General features: G+C 51.6%; 2 protein-coding genes and 1 long non-coding RNA gene across 5 annotated transcripts; 1 reads left to right on the forward strand and 2 right to left on the reverse strand.

The window, feature by feature from the left end:
- Positions 1–224: 224 nt before the first annotated feature.
- METTL26 (methyltransferase like 26) lies at positions 225–2,144 on the reverse strand. Of its 2 annotated transcripts, XM_081132942.1 has the most exons (6): positions 1,633–2,110; positions 1,318–1,480; positions 1,054–1,113; positions 675–742; positions 511–589; positions 225–440 (listed from the first exon to the last, which is right to left on the reverse strand). In XM_081132942.1, the coding sequence occupies exons 1-6, from the start codon at positions 1,827–1,829 to the stop codon at positions 393–395; spliced, it is 615 nt and encodes a 204-aa protein (XP_080989068.1). In that variant the 5' UTR covers positions 1,830–2,110; the 3' UTR covers positions 225–392. The 2 variants fall into 2 exon arrangements, with proteins under 2 accessions (XP_080989068.1, XP_080989069.1); XM_081132943.1 differs by lacking the exons at positions 675–742; positions 1,054–1,113 and having other exon boundaries at positions 1,633–2,144.
- Positions 2,145–14,018: 11,874 nt separating this feature from the next.
- Positions 14,019–20,454, reverse strand: LOC308555110. 2 transcript variants are annotated; one of them, XR_013998477.1, is made up of 5 exons: positions 20,287–20,454; positions 16,785–16,955; positions 15,761–15,936; positions 15,560–15,672; positions 14,019–14,222 (listed from the first exon to the last, which is right to left on the reverse strand). It is a non-coding gene; the product is annotated as an uncharacterized lncRNA (long non-coding RNA). The 2 variants fall into 2 exon arrangements; XR_013998478.1 differs by having other exon boundaries at positions 16,785–17,090.
- Positions 20,455–20,514: 60 nt separating this feature from the next.
- MCRIP2 (MAPK regulated corepressor interacting protein 2) lies at positions 20,515–25,719 on the forward strand. The gene is made up of 5 exons (XM_081132944.1): positions 20,515–20,712; positions 20,818–20,935; positions 24,670–24,797; positions 25,035–25,136; positions 25,364–25,719. The coding sequence occupies exons 1-5, from the start codon at positions 20,661–20,663 to the stop codon at positions 25,432–25,434; spliced, it is 471 nt and encodes a 156-aa protein (XP_080989070.1). The 5' UTR covers positions 20,515–20,660; the 3' UTR covers positions 25,435–25,719.
- Positions 25,720–25,941: the final 222 nt, after the last annotated feature.

The raw sequence follows: 25,941 nt of genomic DNA on the forward strand, positions 1-25,941 counted from the left end.
GGCCATGCAGCCAGTTCAGTTCTGCCTCAGCAGTCCGTGGGTCCTCTCCCTTCCTTTTCTACTGCCCAAGTGGAACAGCAGGGTCTAGTACCTCCCTAAGCCCTGACCCCACAGGTGAGACCCCTCTTGCCCCCAGTAATGGAACCCTTGGAGAGACAGCCTGCACACCCAGCACCACAAGGGGTGCTCCCAGGAAGAGGCGTAGTAGACACCAGCAACAGGACATCAGGAAATAGCACTTTATTCCCAGGCTCTCAGCAGCCCTGTGGCCACTGATCAAGAGCCCCCAGAATGGGCAGGGCCAGTCTGCATGGCCTGGTCCAGGGCAGGGGCTGGTTGTCTGGGTTTGTCCCAGAAGAGGCCTCACCGGGGACATATGCATGAAGGAGGGGTTACTCTTTCCGGAAAATCAGGCATTTGTTGTTGGCTGGCATATCCACCTGGGAGAGATGCTTTGGCTAGAGAAGCTGCCCAAGGAGGCCACCCAGCCACCCAGCCCTTCCCACCTACCATTTTCTCCAGGAGCAGGCCGCTGGCCTGGCCCAGGTCCTTCAAGAATGCTGTGTCCCGCAGCCCCCACTCTGGGTTCCTGCAGCGGGGGAAAGAGGTAGAGTTGGGGGTCACCCAGCTCACGTGCCTTCCCAGCCAGGCGCCCCCCCCCCCCCAGCTCTAACCTGCATCTGAGGGTCAGGTCAAAGTCCACATTACTCTGGGGAGAGATCTTCCCATTGACAGCGTAGGGCTGTGGAGACAGAGGGACACAGCTCTGCCCACACCCCAGGGTCAGCCATTCCCCAGTCAGCCACTGGGAAGACTTGCAGGCCAGCCCCCAGAGTACGTAAAGGACACACCTCCCCCTGCTCCCATGAGCCTAGGGGGTACAGGGAGACTGAGAGGGGGAAATCTGGGCCTGTTTCAATGGTGACAGGTAGTGGGGGAGAGGGCAAATGAAAATACTGAGAAAGGAGGGAGGGAATCTAGAAAGGAGGGCACAGCTGAGGCTGGCTGGGATCATAGGGCCAGGGGAGTTCCATCTCAAGCAGGAGCACTCACCCCGTAGGTGATGAGCAGTGCCTTGGGTTTGAGCAGGTGTCCTGCTGCTTTGAAGAGCCCCTAGAGATAGGGGAAGCAGGATGGCAGTGAGGAACTTTCCCTCCAAAAGAGCCCTGCGCTGGGGTCTGGAGACTCAACCTGACCTCCCCCGGGCCTCAGTGCTCTATGAAATGGGGCAAACCTGGCACCCTGCTCCCTTCTAATGCAGGGGTAAGGGTGGCGCGGTAGCTGGCCCTTGGGCGGCTCACCCACGCTCCCACACACCTCAGTGCAGTTCAGGGGGCTGATGTGGATCATGTTGATGCAGAGCAGCAGGTCCAGCGAGTGCGGCAGGATCCCGCCCCATTGCTCCCAATCCCACGTCACGTCCAGGTACAGCGGGGCCTTCACGTTGGACAGCCCCTGGGCTTGAGTGGTGGCCGAGATGCTGTCGGAGGGCAGCCGGTGGGTGGAGGTGGCCCGTGCCCCTGTTTCCGGGTCCCCCTGCAGCCCTGCTCACAGCGGTCACGGTGGCGCGGGGAGCCGGGGTGGCGGGACGGGGCCCACTTTCACCACCCGGGGTCCCGCCTTCCCCCACACCTGTCCAGGCAGCGCTGGTCCACGTCAGAAGGCTGCCACTCGGCGAGGGGGAAGGCCTGCGCGAAGTGGGCCGCATGCTGGCCGGAGCCTGAGGCCACTTCAAGCACGCGGATGCCGCGCTGGGCAGGGTCCACGTACTGCCGCAGAACGCGCAGGATGGGCTCCTTGTTCCGCTCGGCGGCGGCTGCCATCAGCATCACGACCCCGCAGCGAGTCCGCCAGGAGCGGTAGTACTGCCGCTGGGAGGCCCCGGGGGAGTTAAGAGCCCGGCAGTCGCGAAGTCCGCTCCCACGGACTACAGTTCCCAGGAGGACACGCGCAGCGGTTTAAGGGGCCCGCATCATCTGCGGGCGCATCGGGAGCGGCACCCCGTGCGGGGCACCGGGCGCAGAGTTTGGGTGGCCGGTGTGTAGGAGCTTCTCAGCTCAGCGCCCTGTCGCCATGGCTGTCCTAACATTTTCAAAGTGCTTGTGACTCTGAAACTGTCTCGTTCGTGCTGCACCGGAATGAATGGCTACCCCGTGCTTCTGGTTTTCTTTGGTCTAGAAATTTCTTCTGTCAGTGTTTTGAGATGGGGAAAACTAAAAAGAACGAGTGCGCCGCCCGGGAATCGAACCCGGGTCGCAAGAATGGGAATCTTGCATGATACCACTACACCAGCGGCGCCCGCTTACGTACGGCCGGCTCGCGAGACCTAGGAGTTTGTGACGCAACCTCCCCGCTCCCAGAAACATCACAATGGCAGTGCTGCGCCGCCCCCGCGGCCCCTGGGAGAGGCCGGGCCAAACGCGCCGCAGCCGGCAGCGAGGGTAGGAACGCCGGCCGAACGGGGGCCGCGGCGGTGGGAGGTCTGGCAGTGTCGCTTGGGCGCCCAACGCTCGAGGGGAAAGAGCGGGGACGAGGGCTGGGGTTTGTGCACCGCCTGGACTGGGGCCTGCGCTGTGGAAACCATGGGTTCAACCGCGGGCTTTCCGGAGCGGAAGCTGGCGGGGACCCGGGGCTGGGCTCCTATTGGGGCGGAGCTTCAGGTGGGCGGAGCTTCTGGCGGGGCGGAGCTTCAAGTGGGCGGGGCGGCTCCAGCCTGCGGGAACTGGGCGGGCTCTGTGATGCTCCCGGCTCGTTTGCGACCCCGAGATGACCAGCGCTAGCCCGGGGTCTGCGGACGTTGTGCGGGATCGGTGATCCCTGAATCAAATCGGAGGCCTGTTTGTATCCAGGGTGCTTCCCCAGTTGTCAGCTTGGGGCCCCTGTCTTAGAGGCTGCCTTTTTCGCCGGCTGAGGGCCGGTTCCCTGCAGTCAAGACTAGCTTATCTCCTTTGCTGAGCAATGTTTCACGGTTGAGACCCCCCCCTAACCGATGGCACTCAGACTCTGACCCAGACTTTAGCCTGGGATTGCCCGCCAGGGGTCGCGCAGGGTGGGACCAAGGGCCAGGGCGTGTGGGTCTGGTCAGATGTGCAGGGAAGTGAGTGGTGTGCGGTTGGCCGGTCCGCAAAGTCCCACTCAGTAGACGGGCCTTCCCCCTCCAGGAACACTCGCTGGCGTTCTGCACTGTGACCTCAGCTAACCTCAGCGTTCTTTTCCACTTCACAGCCCTGAGCTTTTCTTAACCTGACTTGCTTCATGCCTCTTGGATGCCAGCCTTTGTCCCCAAGCTGGGGTGAGCTTTGTGCTCATAGTTGGGTCCTGGGAGCAGTGAGGCTGGTATGATCCCTCTGAGGGAGGCCTGCCCCTCCCCTCCCCAGCAGGTGCCCCCTACAACCTGGCCTTCTCTCTTCCTCAGCTCCCCTTGGTCCCTTGGCTCAGGGTCTCTTGGAGACTGCTGGGCTCTCACCCTCACACCCCTCCAGCCCCCTGCTTGACCTGTGCCCCCTCCACTCCCACTTGTCAGGACCATTCCAGTTGGTCCCCCCAGGGCCCTTCTCAGGGTTCTAGACCCAACCCTTGACCTCAGATGAAGCCTATGGGCAGGGCCAGGACATTACAGCCTTGGGGCCTTGGTCACTAGAGGGCTTAAGCAAAGGCAGGGCCTGTCTGCCTGTTAATGGGTCTTGTGGTTCCCCTCATCCAGGCCAGCCTGGGGGTGGAGGAGGAGCTCTCAGAGAGCTTGTGTCAGCTTCGAGGTTGGGCGGTGAGGATGTACTCCAGGGCCTTGCTGCCTCTGCTGGGAACACAAATCCTCAGGACACAGGCACCCCTCAGATGCCTCACCCTGTGGTGACTCCCCAGAGTGTGAGTGAGCAGCATGCTCGAGGCCACCAGAAAGGCCAGAACAGCCAGCACAGATGATGCAGGAACACGCTGGCCTTGATGCTGCTGGGGGGAGGGATAGGCACCGCAGGGGTGGAAAGGGAATCCTGGACTCACTGGACATGTTCTTGCCTTGGGGCCCAGCCCCCCCTCTTGCTTCTCCGGATTGCAGGCCTAGCCCAGCCTGAGGAAGCAGCTGGGAGGAGGGCATTTGACCTGGAGCCTTGCTTAGGACAGGGTGCAGAGGTAAAGAGCTGTGTGTGAAGGGCACATGAGGGGAAAGATAGCCCAACCACCCCTGGGATGCAAGCTTCCTTGAGGGTCCCTGAGCAGGCGTGGTCACCCTACACAGGCACATGGGGTGGCCTGGGAGGGCTCAGCACAGAACAGGTGGGGTGAGGGTTTCCTCCTGCTGGTCCGTTCCCCTCTACATAACTCACTCCTCTCCCCTCTGCTTAGTGTCTGCCCTGGCCTCTCAGCCCTGCCTGGATGGGAGGCTTCAGGCCACTCTGCTCTGAAGGGGGGTGTGGGGATGTTTACCAGAAAGGGGACCAGGCTGACGCGGGTCTGCCTCGGGCCGCCTGTAGATGTGGGTTCTTGGCTTTGTGAAGAAAGATTTCACAAGATGATTCCAGGTGATTTTGCTATTAAGTTTATTAAAGCTGGAGGCAGTGAAACAAAAGACGGGCTTAAGGCAGAAGAAGCAACAGGAGAAAGGCAGAGAAAAGGGGGCCTTGGAGGCAGGTGCAGAAGGTTAGCTTGGACAGTTGGACGCTACCCTCTGCTCCCCGCCCCCCCCTGTAAGTCTCATGGGGCCCCTGAAAGTTTAGGAGAAAAACAGCAAGGATTCCAGGCGTGGGTGAGCTCTAGTGAGAGCATGTTTGTGTCTTTGTCTTGAGTCTTTTTTTCTTTCTTGGCATCCTGGGGGATGTCTCAGAGGGGGTCTCAACAGAATATTCATTAGCTTTTCAGGTGTGTCCTTCAATAGTTAAGCCATCAAAATGTGTGTATAGAGAGGCCAGGGCAATTTTCTGGTTAGTTTTAATTAACTAAATAATTTTAAAAATAGATGTTTGGTTATTTTTATTTTATTTCTTTATTTTGAGCCCTCCCCCCACATACCCTACAGCTGATTAGTTTTATTTTCTATTTTATTTTTTTTTAAAGGAATTGACTTACATTCTTTTTAAATAAAATATGTTTTTATTGATTTCAGAGAAAGGAAGGGAGGGGGAGGGAAAGAAGCATCAATGAGAGTCATTGATCAGCTGCCTCCTGCCTGCCCCCTACTGGGGACAGAGCCCGAAACCTGGGCATGTTCCCTGACCGGGAATTGAACCTCGATCTCCTGGATCATAGGTCAGCGCTCAACCGCTGAGCCACACAGCCTGGTGGTTAGTTTTATTTATTTATTTTATTTTAATTTTTTTAATGTTTCTTTATCTTTATTGTTGAGACCATTACAGATGTCCCCCTCCACCCCACATCCATCCCCAAGCCCTCCCCACACCAATGTCTGTGTCCATGGGCCATGCCCATAAACATACAAGTTCCCTGATTAATCTCTCCCCGCCCACACCCCCGTCCCCGCCTTCCCTCTGAGATCCCTCAGTTTGTTCCATGCTTCTGGATGCACTTTGTTCATCAGTTTATTTTGTTCATTAGATTCCACATATAAGTGAGATCATGTGGTACTTGTCTTTCTCTGACTGGCTTATTTCGCTTAGCATAATACTCTATAGTTCCCTCCATGCTGTGCCAAAGGCTAAAAGGTCCTTCCTCTTTACAGCTGCATAGTATCCCATGGTGTAAATGTCCCGCAGCTTTTTATCCACTCATCTCCTGATGGGCACTTGGGCTATTTCCAAATCTTAGTTATTGTGAATTGCGCTGCTATGAACATAGGGACACATAAGTTCTTTGGGATTGGTGTTTGGGGTTCCTTGGGATATATTCCTGTTAGTTTTATTTTTAAAGAACATCATTGAGCCTGGCTGGTATAGCTCAGTGGTTAGTGTATAGGCCAGCAGACTGAAGGGTCCCAGGTTCAATTCCGGCCAAGGGCATGTATCTCAGTTGCAGGTTCAATCCCCACCCTGCTCGGAGTGTGGGAGGCAATCAATTGATGTCTCTCACATCAATGTGTCTCTCTCTCCCTTCCACACTGTCTGAAAAGCAATGGAAAAAATATTATTGAGGAGGGACTGGGCCCAAGGCAGTTCTGTTCCGGGACAGTCTGGAATGTGCAAATCATTGTTGCTTATCCCACTTATCAAGGACTCTCCCTAGCTTCTTACTATCCTGCCTCTCCCCCCGCCCCCGACTTCCATCCCTAAAAATCTTTTAGGGTTGATGAGGGAGCGGGATCCATTTTCAGTGACTGCTTCCTGCTGATAGTGGTCACAGTCCCTGCCTGTCTAGGGTATGGAAATCCCTCCCTGCCTGATCTAAGGGGGACAAGGGAATGGGGTCTGAGACTAGATCAGAGAGGCCACTGGCTGATTCTTCTAAAGTAGGGATAGTCTGGAATCCCCAACATCCCATCTTGACATGGGATTGTTGTATCCTAGAGGTGACAGATTTCACAAGGAGGTTAGTAGAGTGGAGGATCTGGGACTTGATCTGCTAAGGGTTAAATCCAACCGGGACAGAAAAATTCCTTTCCTGGGGGAGGAGGCTGAGCATATGACAGGCTAGTAGAAAGAGTGTTAGAAATACGAGAAAGAAAATCATATTAAGGCTTAGCCATTATATTGCTTATCTGTAACAGGTTCTTGTTTCTCGAAGAGGAGCTTGAGGTCCTTGATGGGTTCACAAGAGCAGGTCTTAGGTTGTGGTTCCTGTGAGGACTCACAAGAAACAGGTTTAGTTCAAGATAAGTGAACCCAGCTGGGTATCCTTGCGAGCTTTACTGCAGTTGGGGTGCTTAGTGGGGCCTGATGAGGGCCCTTCTATTTAGGTTGTAGTTGGGACTCAGGACAGCTGTCTCCCCAGGTTTTTAAATAGATCATGTCTCCTGGTTTAACTTGCTTGTGTTGGTAGTCTTTATAAGTGCACAGAGAATTTTGTTTCCATATCCCTGTAATGCTTTTTGTACCTGTCCTAGATTAACAGTGTAAGACAGCGGCTGGAGGATTTCCTCGTTGATTAGTAGGTCTGATCTGAGAAAGGGGCTGCCATAGGTGAGTTCAAAGAGGCTCACTTGTAATTTTTCTTTAGGTGCAGCTCTCATTCTCGTGAGGCCTACGGGTAACATAGACACCCACACCTCTGAGGTTTCTTGGCATAGCTTGGCGAGAGTGCTTTTTAGGGTTTGGTAAGTTCTGTCTACCTTACCTGAGGATTGAGGTCTCCATAATGAGCGTGATAGTTGATTCCCAAAACCTGAGCCAGCTGTTGTGTAATCTTGGCTACAAAAGAGGGTTCACTGCCGCCTTGTAAACTTCCTGGTAGTCCAACTAGGTAAGGTTTCTTTTAGGAGGTACTTGGCCACCTCAGTAGCTGTTCCTGTTCTGGCAGGAAAGGCCTCAGTCCATCTGGTGAAGGTGTCTACAAATACTAGCAAATATTTAAATCTAGCTTTTGGGGACATCTGAGTGAAATCAATTTGCCAGTCTTCCCCAGAGTATGTGCCTGGGTGTTGTACTGGGGTCAGGAGGGAAGGAGGAGGGAGGTGATTCTGGGGGTGATTTTTTGGAGCAGAGCACCCGCCCTTGGGTCCCTTCCTTGACAGTTTTATGAAGCCCTTGTGTCACAAACAGCTGGGAGACAAGGGTGGTAAGAGCATGTCTCCCCAAGTGGGTGTCATTGTGGAGCATTTTGATGTATTTCCATTTTAAGGTTTGAGGTAATAAGAGTTTATTATTTGATATCCAGCCTGCTGTGACTTTCTAGAGAATCCATTCTGTAAGGCCCAAGAGACCTCCTCCATGGTGTAAGAGGGGCCTTCTAGTTGCTGAGGCTGGGGAACAGAGCTGCCCCCAGGGTGATTTATGAAGACTGTGCCACTATCTTAGCTGCCGGACCTGCCACTGTATTGCCTTTGATTATATCTATGTTCCTCTTTTGATGGCCCCGGCAGTGTATTACTGCTGCTACTTGGGGGAGTGTTCCAATTATCAGGAGTTCTAAAAAATTTTTATGGTGTTTTATGGGGGAGTTTTTTGCTGTTAAAAGTCCTTTTTCCTTGCCCTGGCCAGTGTGGCTCCGTTGGTTGGGTGTCATCCTGTGCACCAGAAGGCTGCTGGTTAGATTCCCTGCCAGGGTTGCAGGCTCGATCCCCGGTAGGGGGCGTGCAGGAGGCAGCTGATGGATGTTCCACTCTGACAGCCATGTTTCTCTCTCTCTTTCCCTTCCTCTCTCAAAATCCTTTTTTTTTAAAGTCCTATTTCCTTCCAAATAGCAGCATGGGCATGTAATATTAGAAACCCATAGTTTGAGTCATTATAGATATTAACTTGGAGGTTTTTCCCTCATTGTAAGGCCTTAGTGAGTGCTACAAGTTCAGCCTTTTGGGCGAAAGTAGTAGGGGGCAGGGGTTTTGTCTCTATTGTTTCCTGAGGGCTGACCCCACCTTGTATAAAACTGCTGCCATCTGTAAACTGTCCTGCTTCAGGATTAAGTAAAGGTTCACCTTTTAAGTCAGGCCTGCTTGAATATAGTTGCTTAATTGTTTCTGTGTATTGGTGTGTAACCTCCATTTCCGTTTATTGGGAGAAGGGTGGCAGGATCGAGTTCGACAAACCTTCAGGGTTAATTCAGGAGAGTCCAGGAGGAGAGCCTGATATTTACTTAGCCTTCCCGCCGTGAGCTATTGGTGGTCCTTTATTTCTCACACAGCTTGTACTCGATGGGGGGTTTGTACTGCTGGTGCAGGGGTGGGGAACCTTTTTTCTGCCAAGGGCGGCCATTTGGATATTTATAACATGATTTGCGGGCCACACAAAATTATCAACTTAAAAATTAGCTATGAAAAAAGCTGCTAGATTTATTGAATTTTGAGTCCCTCCTGGTTGAGGCCAGACCCCTGTTCTAGTGGCAGCCCTAGCAAAAGTTTATTGACCTCTCCTACTAAGAGAGCAGTGGCTTCAGCTGGTTAACAGTGTGGCCAGCTGACTGCTACAGGATCTAATTGTTTTGAAAAGTAAGCTCCTGGCCTTGGAGTCAGCCTAATTTCTGGTTGAGAACTCCAAGTGCTATTCCTTATCTCTCAGCCTTAAAGCGGTGAATTGCTCAGTTTGACTTTTAACTCCTGAAAGGTGTGGTGGCATTCAGGGGTCGAATCCATAGGCTGTCGTCTCCCTTTTAAGCCTCATATAGAGGTGTAGCAATTAGCCCCAAACCTGGTATCCACTGGCAGCAGAAGCCGGTTATTCCTAAAAATCCTTGAAGCTGTCGTTTACTTTGTGGGACCCTGAGAACCAGTGTGGCCTGTTTTGTTCGGGCTGACAGGGTCCAGGCTTCTGGGGTAATTAAGTACCCTAGGTATTGGACCTGCTGGGAGGTTATTTAGGCCTTTTGGGGAGAGACTTTATATCCTCTATCTGTGAGGAAATTTAATACCAGAATGGAGTTTTTAATATGAGTCTTGTTAATACTAGAAATTAGTAAGTCATCAACATATTGTAGGAGGGTCCCGTTGGCCAATTGGAATTCTCTTAATTCTTTGGCTAAAGCATTTCCAAAAAAAATGAGACTGTCCCTAAAACCTGATAAACACAGTCCCTGTATATTAGCAAGTTTTCCTAGTTTGGGGGTTAGTCCATTCAAATGCAAACAAGTACTGGGTGTCAGGATGGAGGGGGGTTGGTGCAGAAAAAGGCATCCTTTAAATCTAATACAGTAAAATATTTGGCTTCTCCTGGGATTTAAGATAGTGTAGGGGTTTGAAGCTCTAGGATGTGCCAGAATTACGGCCTCATTCACTGCTCTTGGGTCCTGCACAGACCATTTGGCTTTTGTGCTGGGAGGAGAGGGGTGCTGCATGGAGACTGGCTGGGCCCGAGGGGCCTGTGCGTGAAATAGTTTTCAAGGAGAGGTTGTTCTATAATTTTATAAGTAATATATTTATAATTATATTTCAGATTAATTCAGGTGCTCAATCTTTGGAAATTATAAGTGTCCCTATCATTTCCCCCTCTGATTAGGTAAATTAGTTGGTATCTATCAACCTTATACTATCGTAAATCTTGGTCTTAAATCCGTCCTATTGCTGTAGTGCTAACATCTCTGCTTCTGCAGCATGGCGATGACCTCCTCTAGGTCTTATGAATTGACACGCGCTAGAAAAGAGAGGCATACACTGAATACACCAAGATATTAGACAAATCATAATAAAGAACAGAACATGAGGAAGGCTTCCTTTATGCCAGTGCAGCTGGGTCGCCAAGAGTGAGCAGCAAAGTCCTTAGGAAAGAAGCCTTCCCTTTGTGTGACACGGGAAAGAGCATCTTTGACTTTCTGTAATTTTTGCTCTGAGTTCAGAGTTATCAGTTAAATTGAAACAGCACATACCCTTAAAATCCTCACACCCCTGATTGTGTCTGTAATAGGTAATCAGTGGCAGCTCGATTTTCTAGGATGGCTTCTTACTCGCCCTAGTTCCTGACCCATAGCCGCTGTAGCTTGGGAGGTAGCATTCAGAACTTTTACCATAGCACAGGCCACGTTAGCTACTTCAGCATTCAATCATCCTACCGTGGCTGGAGTGACAAATAGAGAGATATTCAGCCTGGCTAAACAGAGGTACTTCACCATCGCAGTTCTCATCTAGTGTGAGCTCACGGCACACTCGCTGAGGATGGGGCTTCTGTGGCAACATTACAATATTACAGTCAAGTGTCCAATGGTGCCAGCCTCCAGCACTATTCATAGGTACACAAGATATGCTGTTAAACCACAGGGCAGGAACCAACCAGGGGGGAGGCGACCATGCCCATTTCCATAAGACAGAGAGGAATTTTCTTTTGAACAGTTCAATTGCTGCTGAGTTTTCAAAGACAGAGAGTTTCCTGGACACCCTGTAAAGTATGCACACTCTCTTATGGAACCCCCTGCTACTTTAATAGAAAGCATAGGGCGATCCCCTTCAACAACAGGGCGATTGCTAGCATCTGGAGACCCAGTGCAGATGAGTCTCCTGGAATAGCTTTGGCTCTCAACCTTTCCTGAGGCCTGGATGTTATCTCTGCGGAGGAAAGGTCAGGGAGTCCAAACAGCATGACCAGGGATATGCTAGGACAGGCCCTCCTGGTGGGGAGGTCCCACCCTACCCTACAATCGTCCCTTGCTAGGCACCTGGGGCTTTCTACCCTGATGACCTTCTGTACCTGGCCCCTTGTCCTTACTCTGCTCATGTCTGTCTGACTGCCTGCTATACCCCTTCAAGGATCTTTGCTCCGAATTATTTCAGAGAAGAGAGGTGCAGTCTCTTCTTACAGCTACTTCCTGCTGAAAGGGGGTGACGTTTTCCTTCAGAGCCAAGAGATCCTTGCTCTCTGTCAGAGGGACAGTGAGGCCTGAGCACAGAAGGAGGTGGCGGTGGTTGTTAGAGGTGGTTTTCCCTGAGTAGGGCTTGTATCTTGGTGGCGACAAACTGTTATAAATTTTAGTATTATTGGGGCAAAGCTAGAACAACAAGAATTATGACAAATGGTCTGGTGGAAGGAAAAATAAAACAAAACAAAAAATTCCAGTTCTAATATTTACCTGTTGAAATAATTTTTCCCCCTAAAATCACCCTCATTTCATTAAAGAGCCGAATTAAGACCAGTCTCTTTACTGTATTATTCATTTTCAGTTTGGCCTGATTGTTTATATGAACCCAATAAGAATAGCACTTGACCATATAGGCGTTTTAAAATCTGCTTTGCTGGAATCTCATGATTGAACTTTAATTAGCCCCTCAGGGCAAAGAAGCCAGCTACCTAGCTGCCATCAGGTTTGTCTGCAATACCTATAAACTTGGGTGAATTCCTCAAGTTCTTGAGGTCCCCAAAATGTCTTGAGGTTCTTTCCTAGCCATCTCCCAGGAAAGCAACCTTTGTCCCTTACCTGGAAAAACTGCCCTGAACCATATAACCAAACAAGGTACCAGCCTTTCTCCAAGGGGCTCTTATTGGCTTCAGCGTCAGCCATCGTTTTCTTGAGGCTTTCTGGTGATATCCAGAGTCCAGGCCTGTCTCTCTCAGACATGACATTCTAGTCTAAGCCTTGGTTAATAAAACCACAATTGAAAACTTGGTTAATAAAACCACATTACTGAATTCATGCAAGGAAACGTATTGCCACAATTCACTCATTAAGAATTTCCAGCCTGGCTGGGCGTGGCTCAGCGGTTGAGCATTAACCTAGGATCCAGGTGATCAGGGTTCGATTCCCGGTCAGGGCACATGCCCGGGTTGCGGGCTCCATCCCCAGTCGGGGACATGCAGGAGGCAGCGGATCAATAACTCTCTCCCTCTCCTTTCCTCTCTCTGAAATCAATAAGGATATATTAAAAAAAAAAAAAAAATTGCCAAATTCTGGAGGGATCGGGCAGGGAGAAAAATAAAATTTACCTAATTGCTTTAAGAAAACAAACAAGTTTCCTTATGTCTGAAAAACAGAAAGGTTAGGAATCAGAGTTACTTTTAACAAAGTTACAAAAACTATCATTTTCAGTTCATTCAGTCCCATAATCAATTTTTGTTTCTCCTGATTTTTCTTGCCAATACTTCTATAAATCCAGATACTCTATAGCGTCCTAATAATTCTCATCCAGTTCAAAGGGAATGATCTGAAAATTCATTCTCAGAGAATATAATTTAAAATAAGTCAGAGTCCTTTCCATGGATCCCTCAGGAGATGTGACATTTCTGCAAATGCATCACAACAAAACAGTGACTGTCTCTATATAACAAGAAGAAATAGAAAATGACATAGTTATGGATTTGACTATAATACAGTTGACATAGAATCCTGTCCTTTCTGCAAAACACAATATTCCAGAATAACAATTCGAGTTATAAATGAAAGTATGTTAGAATTTATAGACTCCTGGATATTTTTACACCTATTTTAATAACATGTATGTATAAATAGAATATAGTTATTATTTCTTTACTTGACAAAGCTTCCTTTGTACCTTAAGTATAAGCTTTTCCTTCATAAGGAGAGAACACAAAGTCCTTGAGGCATTCCAGGGCGTACTGGTGTGACCTAAAGCCAATTCTGGGTCAAGAAAAAAAGTTTCTTAAAATTCAAACCCTGGGAAGGTTGTCAAACTTATTTGACCAAAAGATCATATGTTATTATTGTTATGAAGCAGTATTAGAGTATTTATTTATTTAAAAAAATGTATCTTTATTGATTTCAGAGAGGAAGGGAGAGAGAGAGAGAGAATCATCAATGATGAGAGAGTCATTGATCGGTTGCCTCTTGCACGCCCCCAACTGGGGATCGAGCCCACAATCCGGGCATGTGCCCTGACCGGGAATCGAACCTCAATCTCCTGGATCCTAGGTCGATGCTCAACTGCTGAGCCACGCCTGGCTGGGCAGAGTGTTTATTTATTCAAAGTGACAAGAGATGTTAAATACAAACAGGCTAGTAAAACTTCAGTTCCCATGATTAAGAAGATGGCTTTTTTTTTTTAAAGTAATCAAATACCTGATTAATATAACATAATATATAACCATTTTAATAATTTATAAAACTTTTGCATCCGAGGCAAATACAGGAAAGACTTTTTCCCTTTTAACAGGCTGGAAAGGATTAAAATTCTGTATTCATTTTAGATTCATTTATCTAATTAAATTTATTATTCAGATTACCTGTAATTCCCTTTTAAGATTTCTCTTTATAAACTTTCTACAACTTTCACCAACCTTCTTACCTATTCAGAAATAACCAGCTTTAGAGCAACGTACTTTCTTTTTCCCTTCAAAATGCATCTCCATGCCTCATGCCTTCTTTTACCAAAACCATACAGTTTCTTTCTAATTAGTTAGAATTCCTAACTCTTAGAAACCTTAATTTTTAGGTGACATGTAATTAACATTCCTCAGGTTAGCAATACACTCACATTTTAAAAAAAGATATATTTCAAATAAAATGCAAGACATATTCATTAACAGGTTCAAATCCATTCTTTTTTTAAAAAAATATCTTTATTGATTTCAGAGAAAGGAAAGTACAGGGAGAGAGAGAGAGAAACATCAACGATGAGTCACTGATCGGCTGCAGCCCGCAACCTGGGCATGTGCCCCGACTGGGAACCGAACCCCGATCGCCTGGATCCTAGGTCGACGCTCAACCGCTGAGCCACACCCGGTCGGGCTCAAATCCATTCTTTTGAGTCTCTGTAGTAAAAAGCCAAGAGTAGGCAACTCAGATTAACATTTCAGTATCCTGTTATTTCAAAATACCTAGATATTTAATAATTTTTATTATTTAACCCAGCAAAACTCCAGTCTTAAGTTACCAAAGACATTGGAAAACTGTTCATTCATATATAATATATATATATATATATAACATATAACTGAAAAGCCTTATAAAGACCCTTCACTTCAGTTATATCTGATTTATTATGTCTCAACAACCTTGAGATTTTAAAGCCAATTATTATTTCCCAAGGCATTTTCTTGGCAAATTTTGTAACTCCCAGGCCTCAGGTGGCCTTAAAGTGAAAATACTTTTTTTCTTCCTTTACAGAGTGGCTGTGGCCCCCTGTCTGAGGGCATTTTGATAGCTCTGGCCCTTCTGGGAGAAAATTTGGGGGGTTTAAAAAGATTTATTTTCCATATTTTCCTTTCTGAGTAAAATATAATACTGTGACATTTTGTACGTAAGAAGAGATCTTATCATATTTTAAAACAGAAACAGAACAACTCCTAAAGTAAATAAGTGAGTGCTCTCAAAAGGGGGGGCTGGGATAGTAGCCTTAGGATCTTTATCTTACAGGAACCCAGCCCAGCAAAAGACCTTCCGTCTAAGCGGCGCAAAGCCCACACAGCAGACGGGATTCCCAGTGTTCATAAATGGGAAGAGCAGACTAAATCCCTAAAAAGACAAAAGCAAGCAAAGAACATCTACAACCAAAGTCACACTGCAGACAGACAGACAAAACTCTTACTAGTTAAGCATGTCAGCCCGCTGATGCCGTTAGAGGACAGCAGGGCAGCAAGTTCCTGCAGCCCCCTCCTCCCTGGGTTCAGCCCACCAGGAGCAGCTGGGGACTCCGGCAAAGTGGGATATGCTCCCATCTTTAAATACATTTTAAGCAAGATTACAGGCAAGGTTACACAAGGCAAAACTACCCTAATATACAACACGGTATTTACAAATGTGCACAATAGACACAACATACAACAGTCAGACAACCACTTGCGGGTGCACAGCCAGACAGCACACCAGGCCGAATGCCTGCACCACGCAGGGCCATGTCTGGCCCCTAAGCTGATCCGGCTGGGATGCGAGACCGGGCAAGGAGCCAGAGAGGCCACTTGTGACCAGGAGCTGGCCAAGCTCACCCCAGATAGGGGACAACAGACAACAGATGCCCCCCTACAGGGTTACAGAAGCCTAAGGGGACCAGACGCGGCCCAGCGGGCTGTCGGGTGGGGTTGCCAGTGCATTTCCCACAGACAGCACAAACGGAAACAGCAGGTACCTTAAGTATGCCAGCCTGGCTTACCATGCCCTGGACGAACAGGTCGGATGGGAACAGGCGCAGACCGCAGAGCCAGCCGACGGCAGGCGGCTGGGAGGCTCGGAAGCGCTTAAGGTCCCCGCGTTGTCACTCGGCAGCTGCTGGGAGTTTCCACGGGCGCTCGCACGAGGTCTCCCAAGTGCAGGCAGCCACCCGAGTCCTTCGGCAGTCCCCAAAGGGGCTCACCTTAGGGCTCAGAGCAGGGTCCCGGCGGAGTCGCCAAAATATGGTACCGGGACACCCCGGTGGGGCTCGGGCTGCGTGTCGCTGCGTCCAGTTCAGCGGAGGCCGGGTCAAATCCTATAAGGCCGCCGACCTTATTGAGCAGGCCGCCGACCAAGACGAGGGAGCACACGAGTGGCCTGAGGGATCGGGTTATGTAGGGAAATGGGGTAAACTGAGGCTGGGAATGGAATGCATCTACGGGCAGTCCTGGAAGTCATTCTTTTGATCTTGGTCACCTGGCAATGTCTCGATAAGGTGATATCTTGACTCTGTTAGGTCGGCCTGACCATGCGTCTTGCTCTGGATAGGGTAATCTCTTAACCCATTGTTCACAGCTGCCACCTCCCTAATTGCTTCAGTCTAGGATCAAGGGGAGTGCAGGGTGCGAAGGCCTAGGAGAAAGAAGCCTAAGGAAAAAAACCCCTTAAATCCCTGCTTACGTATATGTGTGCTACAGTGTAAGTAATATAATTATATTTAAGATTAATTCAGGTGCTCAATCTTTGGAAATTATAATTGCCCCTGTCAGTTTGACCCCTTTTTATGGCCTCAAGTTTTAGAGTGTATTATCTTTTGTTAGGGTGGGTACCCCTGGTTTTAGAGATATCTTGACAGGGTACATTTATTGCCCTGCCCAGTGTTCTAGTTTCCCATAACTTGGGGTTGACTTGGAAGAGGAGGGATATTATTAATTTGTGGTTCAGGGTGAGAAGTTAGATTGGCTATCAGGCATAACAATGAGGGTTCACTGTCTTCTGTGGCTAATACTCCTTGGGTTATGGTAGTTCCCAGACAAGATATTCCTCCCTATAAGGGAATGGGGCACCAGGACTACAAGAAAGGCATGACTACAGTGAGGTTCCCGAGGCTGCGCTGAGGATGCCATTTACCCTAGTGATCAAACAGGTTTTGGGAGAAAGAGGCCCTGGTGAGTGAGTCAGCAAACCAAGCAGCCCCGTGGCTAATAGAAGTGTAATGGGCTTACCTGTCATGTCACGGGTCACCCAAGGCTCCCCTGGCGTGATGGTCAAATGGTTGGGGGGGTGGTAGGAGGCCTCAGACACCATCAATTCTCCAGTGTTTCAGCCATCATTGGTTTGGAGGCACTGGGTTCCCTTTGGAGCCTGGGACACTCACTTTTCCAATGGCCTTCCCTCTTGCAAAGGGGACATGGTCTTAGAGGCAGTCAAGCCCCAGTCAGTTGTGGGCACTCCTTCTTTATGTGTCCTTCTTGTCCCCAGGAATAGCATTGCCTCTTTGATGTCCCTTGTAGTCCTGGGGCTTGGTGACCCTGAGGTGGCATAGGACTTAAAGCTGAGGCTAATAAGTGAGCCTTTTGTTTCCATCTGGTGGCTTTTCGCTCTTTTTCTGGGCTGTCTCCATTGTTAAAAACACTGAAAGCTGTCTCTACCAGTTGCTCAATGGGGGTCTGGGGTCCCAAGGCCAGTTTTTGTAACTTTTTCCTGATGTCTGGGGCTGCCTACTGGATAAAAGGCATCCCCAGAAGTCCTTGGCCGACTCAGGGTTGATATTTGTGTACTTTTGACTACTAAGAATTAATTTGTTCCATAATGTCAGTTGTATCTGACACAGTGTTCCCTCTACACAATCCCTCTGCAACTTTCCTAGTCCCATTTAGTTTGCCTTTTCTTAAATAACCAACTTTAGAACAACCTACTTTCTCCCTATTTTCTTCAAAATATATTGCTATAACCTACATCTTTTATTACCAAAACCATATTGTTTCCCCAATTTAATTAGAATTCTTAATTCTTAGAAATTTTAATTTTTAGTGACAACTAAAAGAAAGTAGTTAGCATTCTTTAGATTGGCAAATATATGAACACATTTCATAATTTATATATATATATATTTATTGATTGATTTTAGAGAAAGAGGAAGCTGGGGGGGAGGGGAGAGACATTAATGTGAGAGAGAAACATCAATAAGTTGCCTCCTGTGTGTGCCCTAACTGGGGACTGAACCTGAAACCTAGGTATGTGCCCTGACTGGGAATCAAACCTGCAAACGATGCTCCAACCAACTGAGCCACCCAGCCAGGGCCTTTCATAATTTTTAGAAACAGGTTTTTTCCATTGGCAAAAACACTTACTTTTATTTTTATTTTTAAAATCCTTACAGGAGAATATCCTTAGAGAGAAGGGAGAGAAACATCAATCTGCCACATGTGTCCTGACCGGGGATTGAACCAGCAACCCTGTGGTGTATGGGATGATAGTCCAACCAACTGAGCCACCTGGCCAGGGCACATTTTTAAGAGATATAATAGAAATAACATGAACTTTTTGTAAACCCAGGCAAAAACAAACCTATATTTTATGTTAATCATTTTAAAAGACATTAACCAAATTTAAACTACCCATTTGGATTCTTGGTCATCACTGCATTCCTTTAGTGTGCTCAAAAGCTGTTTAATTATCTAGTGTCCTTGACAACCTTTAAGGGGCTGGAGCAGAGGGGAGACGGTGAGATCAGGCTGGGGTGGCTGTAGCCACTTGAGGTTTGTTTGTTTTTAATGCTAGGTGTGTTTTTTTCCTTCACATTGAAGTGGGACAGTTGCTCCAGCTGTTCCCATACCCTGCACAGGATTTGGGGGTGGCATTAATTCCCCTATTGATCCTAGGACTACAGCCACTCCCCAGCCTCCAGGAGGATTTAGGGTATTTAAAGAGACTCAGTTTCTCCTTCAATTACCTTAGTATTGTTTACATTTCTAATTACCCAGTAGGAAGACTTGTTGAAACTCTCAATGAAAGCTTCAAAGGCCATGAATGAGCTGCAGAAACAAAGAAAGTTTTAATCCCAAGACAAGGAATTGCATATGTATTGTCGCAAAGTAGTTTAAACAGGAGAAAGAGAAGCCGGGTGACAGAAGTTGTGGCGTGATGAGAATGAAGTTGTTAAATGGTGTAACAGCCCAGCTGGTGCAGCTCAGCGGTTGAGCGTTGTGTTGACCTGTGCACCAGGAGGTCCCAGTTTGATTCCAGGTCAGGGCGCATGCCCAGTTTGGGGGCTCGATCCCCAGCGGGGGGCGCGCAGGAGGCAGCAGATTGATGTTGATGTCAATGTTTCTATCTCCCTCCCTCCCTCTCTAAAAAAATCAATAAAAACATTAAAAAAAAAATGGTGTAATAAATGACCAGGCTTTATAGTATGAGCAGAGAAAAGTGCAGAAGGGGAAATACAAAGAGAAAGCGCGTTTAACTTGTGGATGTGTTTACCCCGTGCCCTGGGGGTGGCATTACCAATGACCTGTACATTTGCCAGCTGCCCCTGGGGATGGATTTACCCCACTTAGACAAGGGACTCAACTCCATGCCAGCCAAACGGGAATTGGGAAGGGGTCCCTTCAGACATCAGGGGTGATCCAGTCCTGACTCACCAGAGCCATTTACTCAGGTGTCAGCTGGGGACAGTGAAACAAAGGAAAGGCTTAAGGTAGAAGAAACAACAGGAGAAAGTCAGAGAAAAGGGGGCCTTGGAGACAGGTTCAGGGGGTAAGCTGGGGTTGATCTGACACTACCCACTGCTCTCCTGGTTGCAAGATCTCGTGGGGTCCCTTAGAGTTTAGGAGCAAGAGCAAAGATACAAGGTATGGGCATGCAGAGGGCCTTGTGTCGTTGGTCTTGAGTCTTTTTTTTTTTTCTTGGAATGGGGAGGGGGGCAGGTCTCAGGGGAGGTTCTCAACAGGATATTCATTAGCTTTTCAGGTGTGGCCTTCAATATGTTGATTCATCAAAATGTATGTATAGAGAAACCAAGGTAATTTTCTGGTTAGTTTTATTTTTAAAGAATGCTATTGAAGAGGGACCAGGAATGTTCTGGAAGAGGCTGTTCTGTCCCGGGACAGTCTGGAATGTGTAAACAAACCATTTGCTCCTAAATGTCCTTGGTTAGGAAAAACAACACCTTGTGTTTCATTAGCTGACTATAAATTGTTCAAATCATCTGGCCTTATTCAATTATTTTGCCTGTTTCCCTTATTCCACTTGTCAAGGAATTCCCCTAAACTTCTTAACCTGCCTCAGGATGACACATGCAAGCTGGGCCACCTCACCCACCTTCTCTCTCCCCACATCCCATCCCCCACAGGTCTCCTCGATTGGTAAATGCTGGCTCCCTGCTCCCCGCACTGGAGCTGGCTGTGCACGTGGGCACTGGAGGCTGAGACCCGGAGCAGAATGCACCCATTGCACTGCTGCTGTCTCCTGGGGTGGAAGTGGGATTCCCAGGGCATCTGTCAACTGCCCAAACCCAGGGGGCCTACCACCTATTCTTGTCTCTGACTCCCTCAGCCCCCAAACCCAGCCCAGGAGGGAACCCTTACTGTTCCGGCCCACCCTGGCACCCTGGATAAGGCCACCAGGGTACACACAGAGCACCCCAGCGCCTGTCAACGGCAGGCGTCGGCTTCTTGCACATCACTGCGAGAGCCTCGCCCACGGTCTGGGGGCCCCTTGGCTCACCTGGCCTCCGGGCAGCGCGGTGGACTGGTGCCATCACACCACCTCAGCCTTGGCTGAGAGCCACATGGGGCTGGGCGCTCGTTCTTGTCCGCCCCGCCTTGGCCTTGCAGCGCCCGGTCCCGTCAATTTCCTAAAGAGCCCGAGCACCCGCCTCCGTCTCGAGTCCGTGGGCCGGCCCGAGCTGCGCGGGCCCTTTAAGGGCCGGGGGCGTGTAGCGGGCCCGCCCCCACCCCGCGGAGCCCGGCGGCCCGTTAAAGGGACCGCGCCCACGACACCCGCCAGGCGCGAGCTCGGGTGGAGGGCACGGGACCTGCCCGCGGGCCGGGGAGGCGAGGACGTGCGTCCGAGCATCCCGCAGGGCGGCCCTCCGCACCATGTACACCATCACCAAGGGGCCCAGCAAGCTGGTCGCGCAGCGCCGCACAGGTGCGCAGAGGCGGGCGGCGGGCAGGGCCGGGGAGGGCTCCGCGCGCCCGGCCTGCCCAAGGTCCAGGCGCCGCGGCGGCTGACGCGCCCTCCCTCTACCTGCAGGGCCCACGCAGCAGCAAGTGGAGAGCAGGCTCGGCGAGCTCCTGAAATGCCGGCAGCCCGCGCCGCCCACTCCGCCGCCCCCGCGGGCGCAGCCTCCGGGACCCTGGCCCCTATTGAGGTAAGACGCGTGCGGCTGGGGCCGGAACCCGGCCCTCCCCTCCCCCGCCCGCCGCCGGGGGGCCGGGAGGGTGACCTTGGGGAAAGGTTAGCGGAGATCGAGCCACGTGCTCGGGGTGGGCTGGCGCGGAGGGGCGGGGCGCGCCGATCCCGCCCTCCCCTCGCACGCCCCGCCCGCGCGGGCAGTTCTGGTTCCACCTCAGTGCTTTTGGGGCGCCTGGCACCTAGCTGGGGGCGGGGAGGGGGGGCTGGGCTCCATGTGCTAGACACCCCCACTCCCGGCCCTGTGGGACCCTAGAAGAAAGCCGACCAGCTCCAAGGTCGAAGGGGCTCCAGCCATCTGAATCCAATGTCCAGGCGACCTTGGGCTTCAGAGGCCGAGGTTTAAGGCGAGCTGCTTCGGTTTCCGCCGCGGTGCAGGATGGCCCAGTGCGCTGACCCTCAAGGATCCTGTCTCTAGCTGCCAGTTCCATGCTTGCAGAGCTCGCTGGGGGAGAGGTGCACGTGGTTGCCTCTCGCCCTGCCATGCCACTGCCCTCCTCTGCCCTTCACCCCAAACGCCCTACCCTGGCTGGGCCCTGGAGGCCCCCGGAGATGCTCAGGACTCTCTGGAGCCTACAGTTTTCACTTTTTCTGACCAGCACTTTTGCTGGTGCCAAGAGCCTGAGGGAAGCCACAGGAGGCTCAATTCTGGACACTTTGGCCTCCACACCACCATGACCTGGAGGTCAGATTCCCCTCCCCCAGACCTGAACCTTTTACTTGGCTCAAGCCCTGGCCTTGGCTTCAGGTAGTTTATGCATTTCTTGGCCCTTGGCTTTTTGGTCTAGGGCCACACAGGCTGAGGGCTCCTGTGGGTGGGGGCAGCAGACTCAGGACCCCCAGAAGCAGTGCTGAGGAGGGCCTGAGAAGGAGGGTGCTGGCAAGGAGGACTTCCCACGTTAAGGATAAACAGCCTCCAAGGTTGGCCAGGAGGTCAGGGGTGTATGTGTGTGTTTGTGTGTGAAGGGGTGGGGGTTGTCCCTAAGCCTGCCCCTCTCCCTCAGTTACAGGCCCTCAAATGGGGGTATACTGTGGGACCCTCTGGGCTGAGTTCTTCCCAGGGGTCTTCTGCTGGGGGCATGTTGACACTTTGGGGCTCTATCCTAGTGAGAAAAATGTTCAAGGCCAGCCACAGGTGCCTCCGGGGGAGGGAAGTGAGGGGCCTCCCTGGCTGCTCCCTGGGACCCAGGCTGTGCTGACACACACTGCCTTGTCACCTGGACCTTGGTATTCACAGCTGCCCTATCTCCCAGGGGAGGAAATTAGGCATAGATGTGTAGCTACCACTGGTCACCCAGTCAGGTAGCTTGGGGCTGGAATGGCCCAGGGTGCTTCCTACCCTCTTACCTGGAGAAACTCATCACCTTCCTCTCCATGTCCCCCGTGCTGGGGAAGGATGTGGGATAGATAGTACAGAGCCCTTAAAACTCCCAGGAGGCCTCACCTCCGTCTTCAGCATGCTCTGAGCCAGCTGGGCACATGCAGCCTGCCAGGTCCTGGGCCAGTAGGGTGCTGACAAGCTGGACCTGGGAGAGCTGGGCCGCCCACACAGGGTGCAGAGAAGTGATGAGCAGTAAGAGAATGTGCTGGCTGTGCTGGTCCCCCTTCCCTCCTAGGTCATCCCCCTCCTCTTAACTGCCCCCTACCAGTCCCTGTGGCCTTAAACAGACCCCACTGGGAGGCCAGACAGCTAGCTGTCCTCCACATGGAGAGCCCCCGCGTCTACTCCGGCACCTTCTCAGAGGGCCACTCTCCAAAATGGCTCCACCCTGACTTCCTCCCACCTTCCCTGCTTTTTTCCTCTGCAGAGCCTTTTTACTACTCCCCATCCCTCGCTCCCACTTGTCCAGGAGGGAGTAAGAATCTGGGCCACTGTTGCATTCACCAGCAGGTCTGGTGCTTTGCAGATGCTCAAGTGTCTGACCCACTAAGTGGACGAGCTTGGGTTCTAGCTGGTCATGGGTCTGGGTGCTGCCCATGGTGGTGAACAGGCCACATGGGTCTGTACCTCTGACAAGCTTTCTCTCCTAGCCAGATACAGACCGGAGAGAGAATCAGATCAATGGAGGCTATATCAAGTGTTGGGGAGAAGATAAAATGGGGGCATGTGACCACCAGAGGTCCAGGGGCAGACAGACAATCAGCCAGGTGGGGGAGGGGGCTTGAGACCTGTACTGAGCTGTGGGCTTTCAGGTCAGATAGATGTGCAATTAAGTCCTGGTGCTGCTATCCACTCATGTCTTGTGACCTTGGACAGGTCACTTCCCTGGAGCCCAGGTTCCTGGGCTGACAATGGTGGGTGGCCTACCTTGGGGATCTTGGAAGGGATTAGGTGAGAAGATGCCCCTGTTTGTGCTAAGCAGGGACTTGAGTGCTATGGGCTGGAGCTTGCCTGTTGGCAGTGTCCCAGGGAGCAGGCACAGGGTGGCCTTCGTCCACAGGAGCACATGGGAGCCCGTGCCCTTTCCCCCAGAGGGCCTGTATATTGACTTTATGTAACCACACTAACTGCCCACAGAGGACAGGGGATGGCCAGACTGGAGGGGCAGGCAGGTGCCAGCCACCACCTTGGTCCCTGTGATTTGAAGCCCAGGGCTGCAATTCCCCTTTTTTCCCTCCTCCTTCAGTGTCCAGCCTGCAAACTTTCCTGAAGGTTGCAGCCTGTGTGTGTGTGTGTGTGTGTGTGTGTGTGTGTGTGTGTGTGTGAGGTGAGGGGCTGTCCAAGTCATGCCTTCTTGTTGTGCAGCTCAGACGGAGAGGAGCCCCCTCTCTATAGATTCCCTGCAGCCTAGAGCTGGTGGCACCGGTGCCCCTCAAGACGCTCCTCTTTATTTTAGTGCCCCTTTCGGCTGAGGAGGAAGTCGGAGCAGCGGTGGGGCACCTGAGCCCAGGATGGCGAGCAGGCGAGTGCCTGGCGGAGTGGCACGTGCAGCCCAGGACTCCCGGCTCCCACCTCCTGCTTTAGGTGCGGCCCTGCTCCCTCCACGGCCCATCACTGTCCTGGGTCCAGCTGGCCAGGATGGGCCCAGTGGCCCCCTGGACATAGCATGCCCACTGGGCCGAGCTCTAGCACCCAGGGGCCATCTCCTCATTCAGCATTCCCACCCCTGTGGGCAAGAGCCTTGCCCTTGTCTGGGGCCTGCAGGGATGGGCCAGGGCTGCAGCCACACCCTCCCCAAGAAGAATGGCCTACCCCATACTGGGTGCCATCCCTTGGGGCTCCTCCCCATGGGGCCTGGAGCAGAGGCCATTGGGCTCTTGTTTGGGTCCTTCTTCCCACACTGGGGCATTGGTGAGATGGAGAAGCTTCTGTGGGGAAAAGATGGCCAAGAAATATGCCTGGCAGGTGGGGTTGGGACAGACTGACCTGGTCACAGCTCCAGTCAGAACTGGGACTGTTGGAGGCCTGGCCAGTCCAGGGGAGGTGGGAGGCAGGTGGCAGAGGGGCTTGCCTGTGTGCCTTGAGCATGGAGCCCTGCTGGGGAACTGGGACACAGGTGTGCCTCAGGGCCAGGGGCTGCAGGTGTGAGCTGAGCTGCTGGGGTCTCAGGCCTGCAGGAGAGTTGCCTTGGGCACTGGCTGTAGGAAGGCTGTGGTTCAGGGAAGGGCTGAGGCTGGGCCTGGCCTGCTCCTGGAACTCTGCCAGGCAGCACGTACAGGACAGTCACCAATCTTCTTCTACCTTTCCCACAGTCCAGGGCCAAGGCTTGTGTTCAATCGAGTGAATGGCCGGAGGCCCCCTACCACATCCCCATCCATCGAGGTGACCCAGGAGACCTACACGCTGGCCCACGAGGAGAATGTCCGCTTTGTGTCCGAAGGTAGTTTGGAGACCCAGGGGTACGGCCTGGGCCACTGGTCCTCTTCCCCACTGTAACCTGCCTTGCAGCTGCCAGAGGGCTGGGTTCTTCCTGGGCTCTCAGCCTGTTTGTCCTGTGACTGTCCAGCAGGCTACCCATTCCCACTTCTGGGATGTGGTCCAGAGTGGCCACCAGGCCCTGGGGGTGAGACAGGGTGAACCAGGGGCCTGGTTCAGCCTGACTATCCTCTCCCTACAGCCTGGCAGCAAGTGGAGCAACAGCTGGGTGGTGGCCCAGCCGGTGAGAGCAGTCCGAGGCCTGTGCAGTATGTGGAGAGGACCCCCAACCCCAGACTGCAGAGTGAGCTCTCCCCCACCCTCAGGTGTCCCCTCCGCTCCCCCTCATCGTGACCTGGGCCCTGCCAGGTTCTAGCCCCAGGGGATAGAGGGGTCTTGAACCTGAGCCACATCTTCACAGTTGCCTGCCACATTTGGAGTCTGGGTGAGGGGCTTGTGGTCAGCTTGAGGAGAGAGATGCTGACAGTTTGGGAGGTGACATCACTGCCTAGCCTTCTCTTCTGCCCACAGACTTCGTGCCCATTGACCTGGATGAGTGGTGGGCACAGCAGTTCCTGGCCAGAATCACTAACTGCTCCTAGCCGCTGCTTTGGAAGGAACACTGCCTGTGCAGGCCTGGCTGTGCCCCCGTGGCAGACCCTCTGCTAGGAGAGGACCATGGCACCCTGGGCCAGGCTGGACAGCGGCCACACCTGAAGTGCCAGCATTTGGACTTTTGTACCTTCTGACCCCTTGGCCCAGCTCTGCCAGGGGCAAGGGACTGAACCTGTCTGACCTCAATCTTGCTCACTGTGCCTGGGGACCAGCCCCTGGGACTGGCATGGCAGAGTTCCAGGCTAATAAAGTCAAGAAGCTGCCTTTTCAGAGTGGCCTTTACTTGGTGTGTGGTGGGTAGACAGGGTCCTCTCAGTATCTTGCCTAGCTGCCCTCCTGTGTCCTGACAGAGGTGCTGAGGCCAGCTCATCTTCCTTGGAAGTCTGTGAACCCCACCCTGCCCCACCTGACACCCACTCCCCCTTCCTCTCCCTTTTGGTGTCCGCAAGTGCCTGAGCCCAGCTTGGTGACCCAGAAATATTATGTAACTGTCT

This window comes from Miniopterus schreibersii (assembly GCF_964146895.1).
Source record: "Miniopterus schreibersii genome assembly, chromosome: 3".
In the NCBI taxonomy this organism is placed as follows: Eukaryota; Metazoa; Chordata; class Mammalia; order Chiroptera; family Miniopteridae; genus Miniopterus; species Miniopterus schreibersii.

Excerpts from the sequence above, each read along its gene's own strand:
- METTL26 (XM_081132942.1), bottom strand. The coding sequence starts at position 1,829 with ATGCTGATGGCAGCCGCCGCCGAGCGGAACAAGGAGCCCATCCTGCGC. Across the intron at positions 1,481-1,632 it reads GACCAGCGCTGCCTGGACAG|CATCTCGGCCACCACTCAAG; the intron begins GTGTGGGGGAAG and ends GCCCTCCGACAG. Across the intron at positions 441-510 it reads GCCTGCTCCTGGAGAAAATG|GTGGATATGCCAGCCAACAA; the intron begins GTAGGTGGGAAG and ends CATCTCTCCCAG.
- MCRIP2 (XM_081132944.1), top strand. The coding sequence starts at position 20,661 with ATGTACACCATCACCAAGGGGCCCAGCAAGCTGGTCGCGCAGCGCCGC. Across the intron at positions 20,713-20,817 it reads GGTCGCGCAGCGCCGCACAG|GGCCCACGCAGCAGCAAGTG; the intron begins GTGCGCAGAGGC and ends CTCTACCTGCAG. Across the intron at positions 20,936-24,669 it reads GGACCCTGGCCCCTATTGAG|TCCAGGGCCAAGGCTTGTGT; the intron begins GTAAGACGCGTG and ends CCTTTCCCACAG.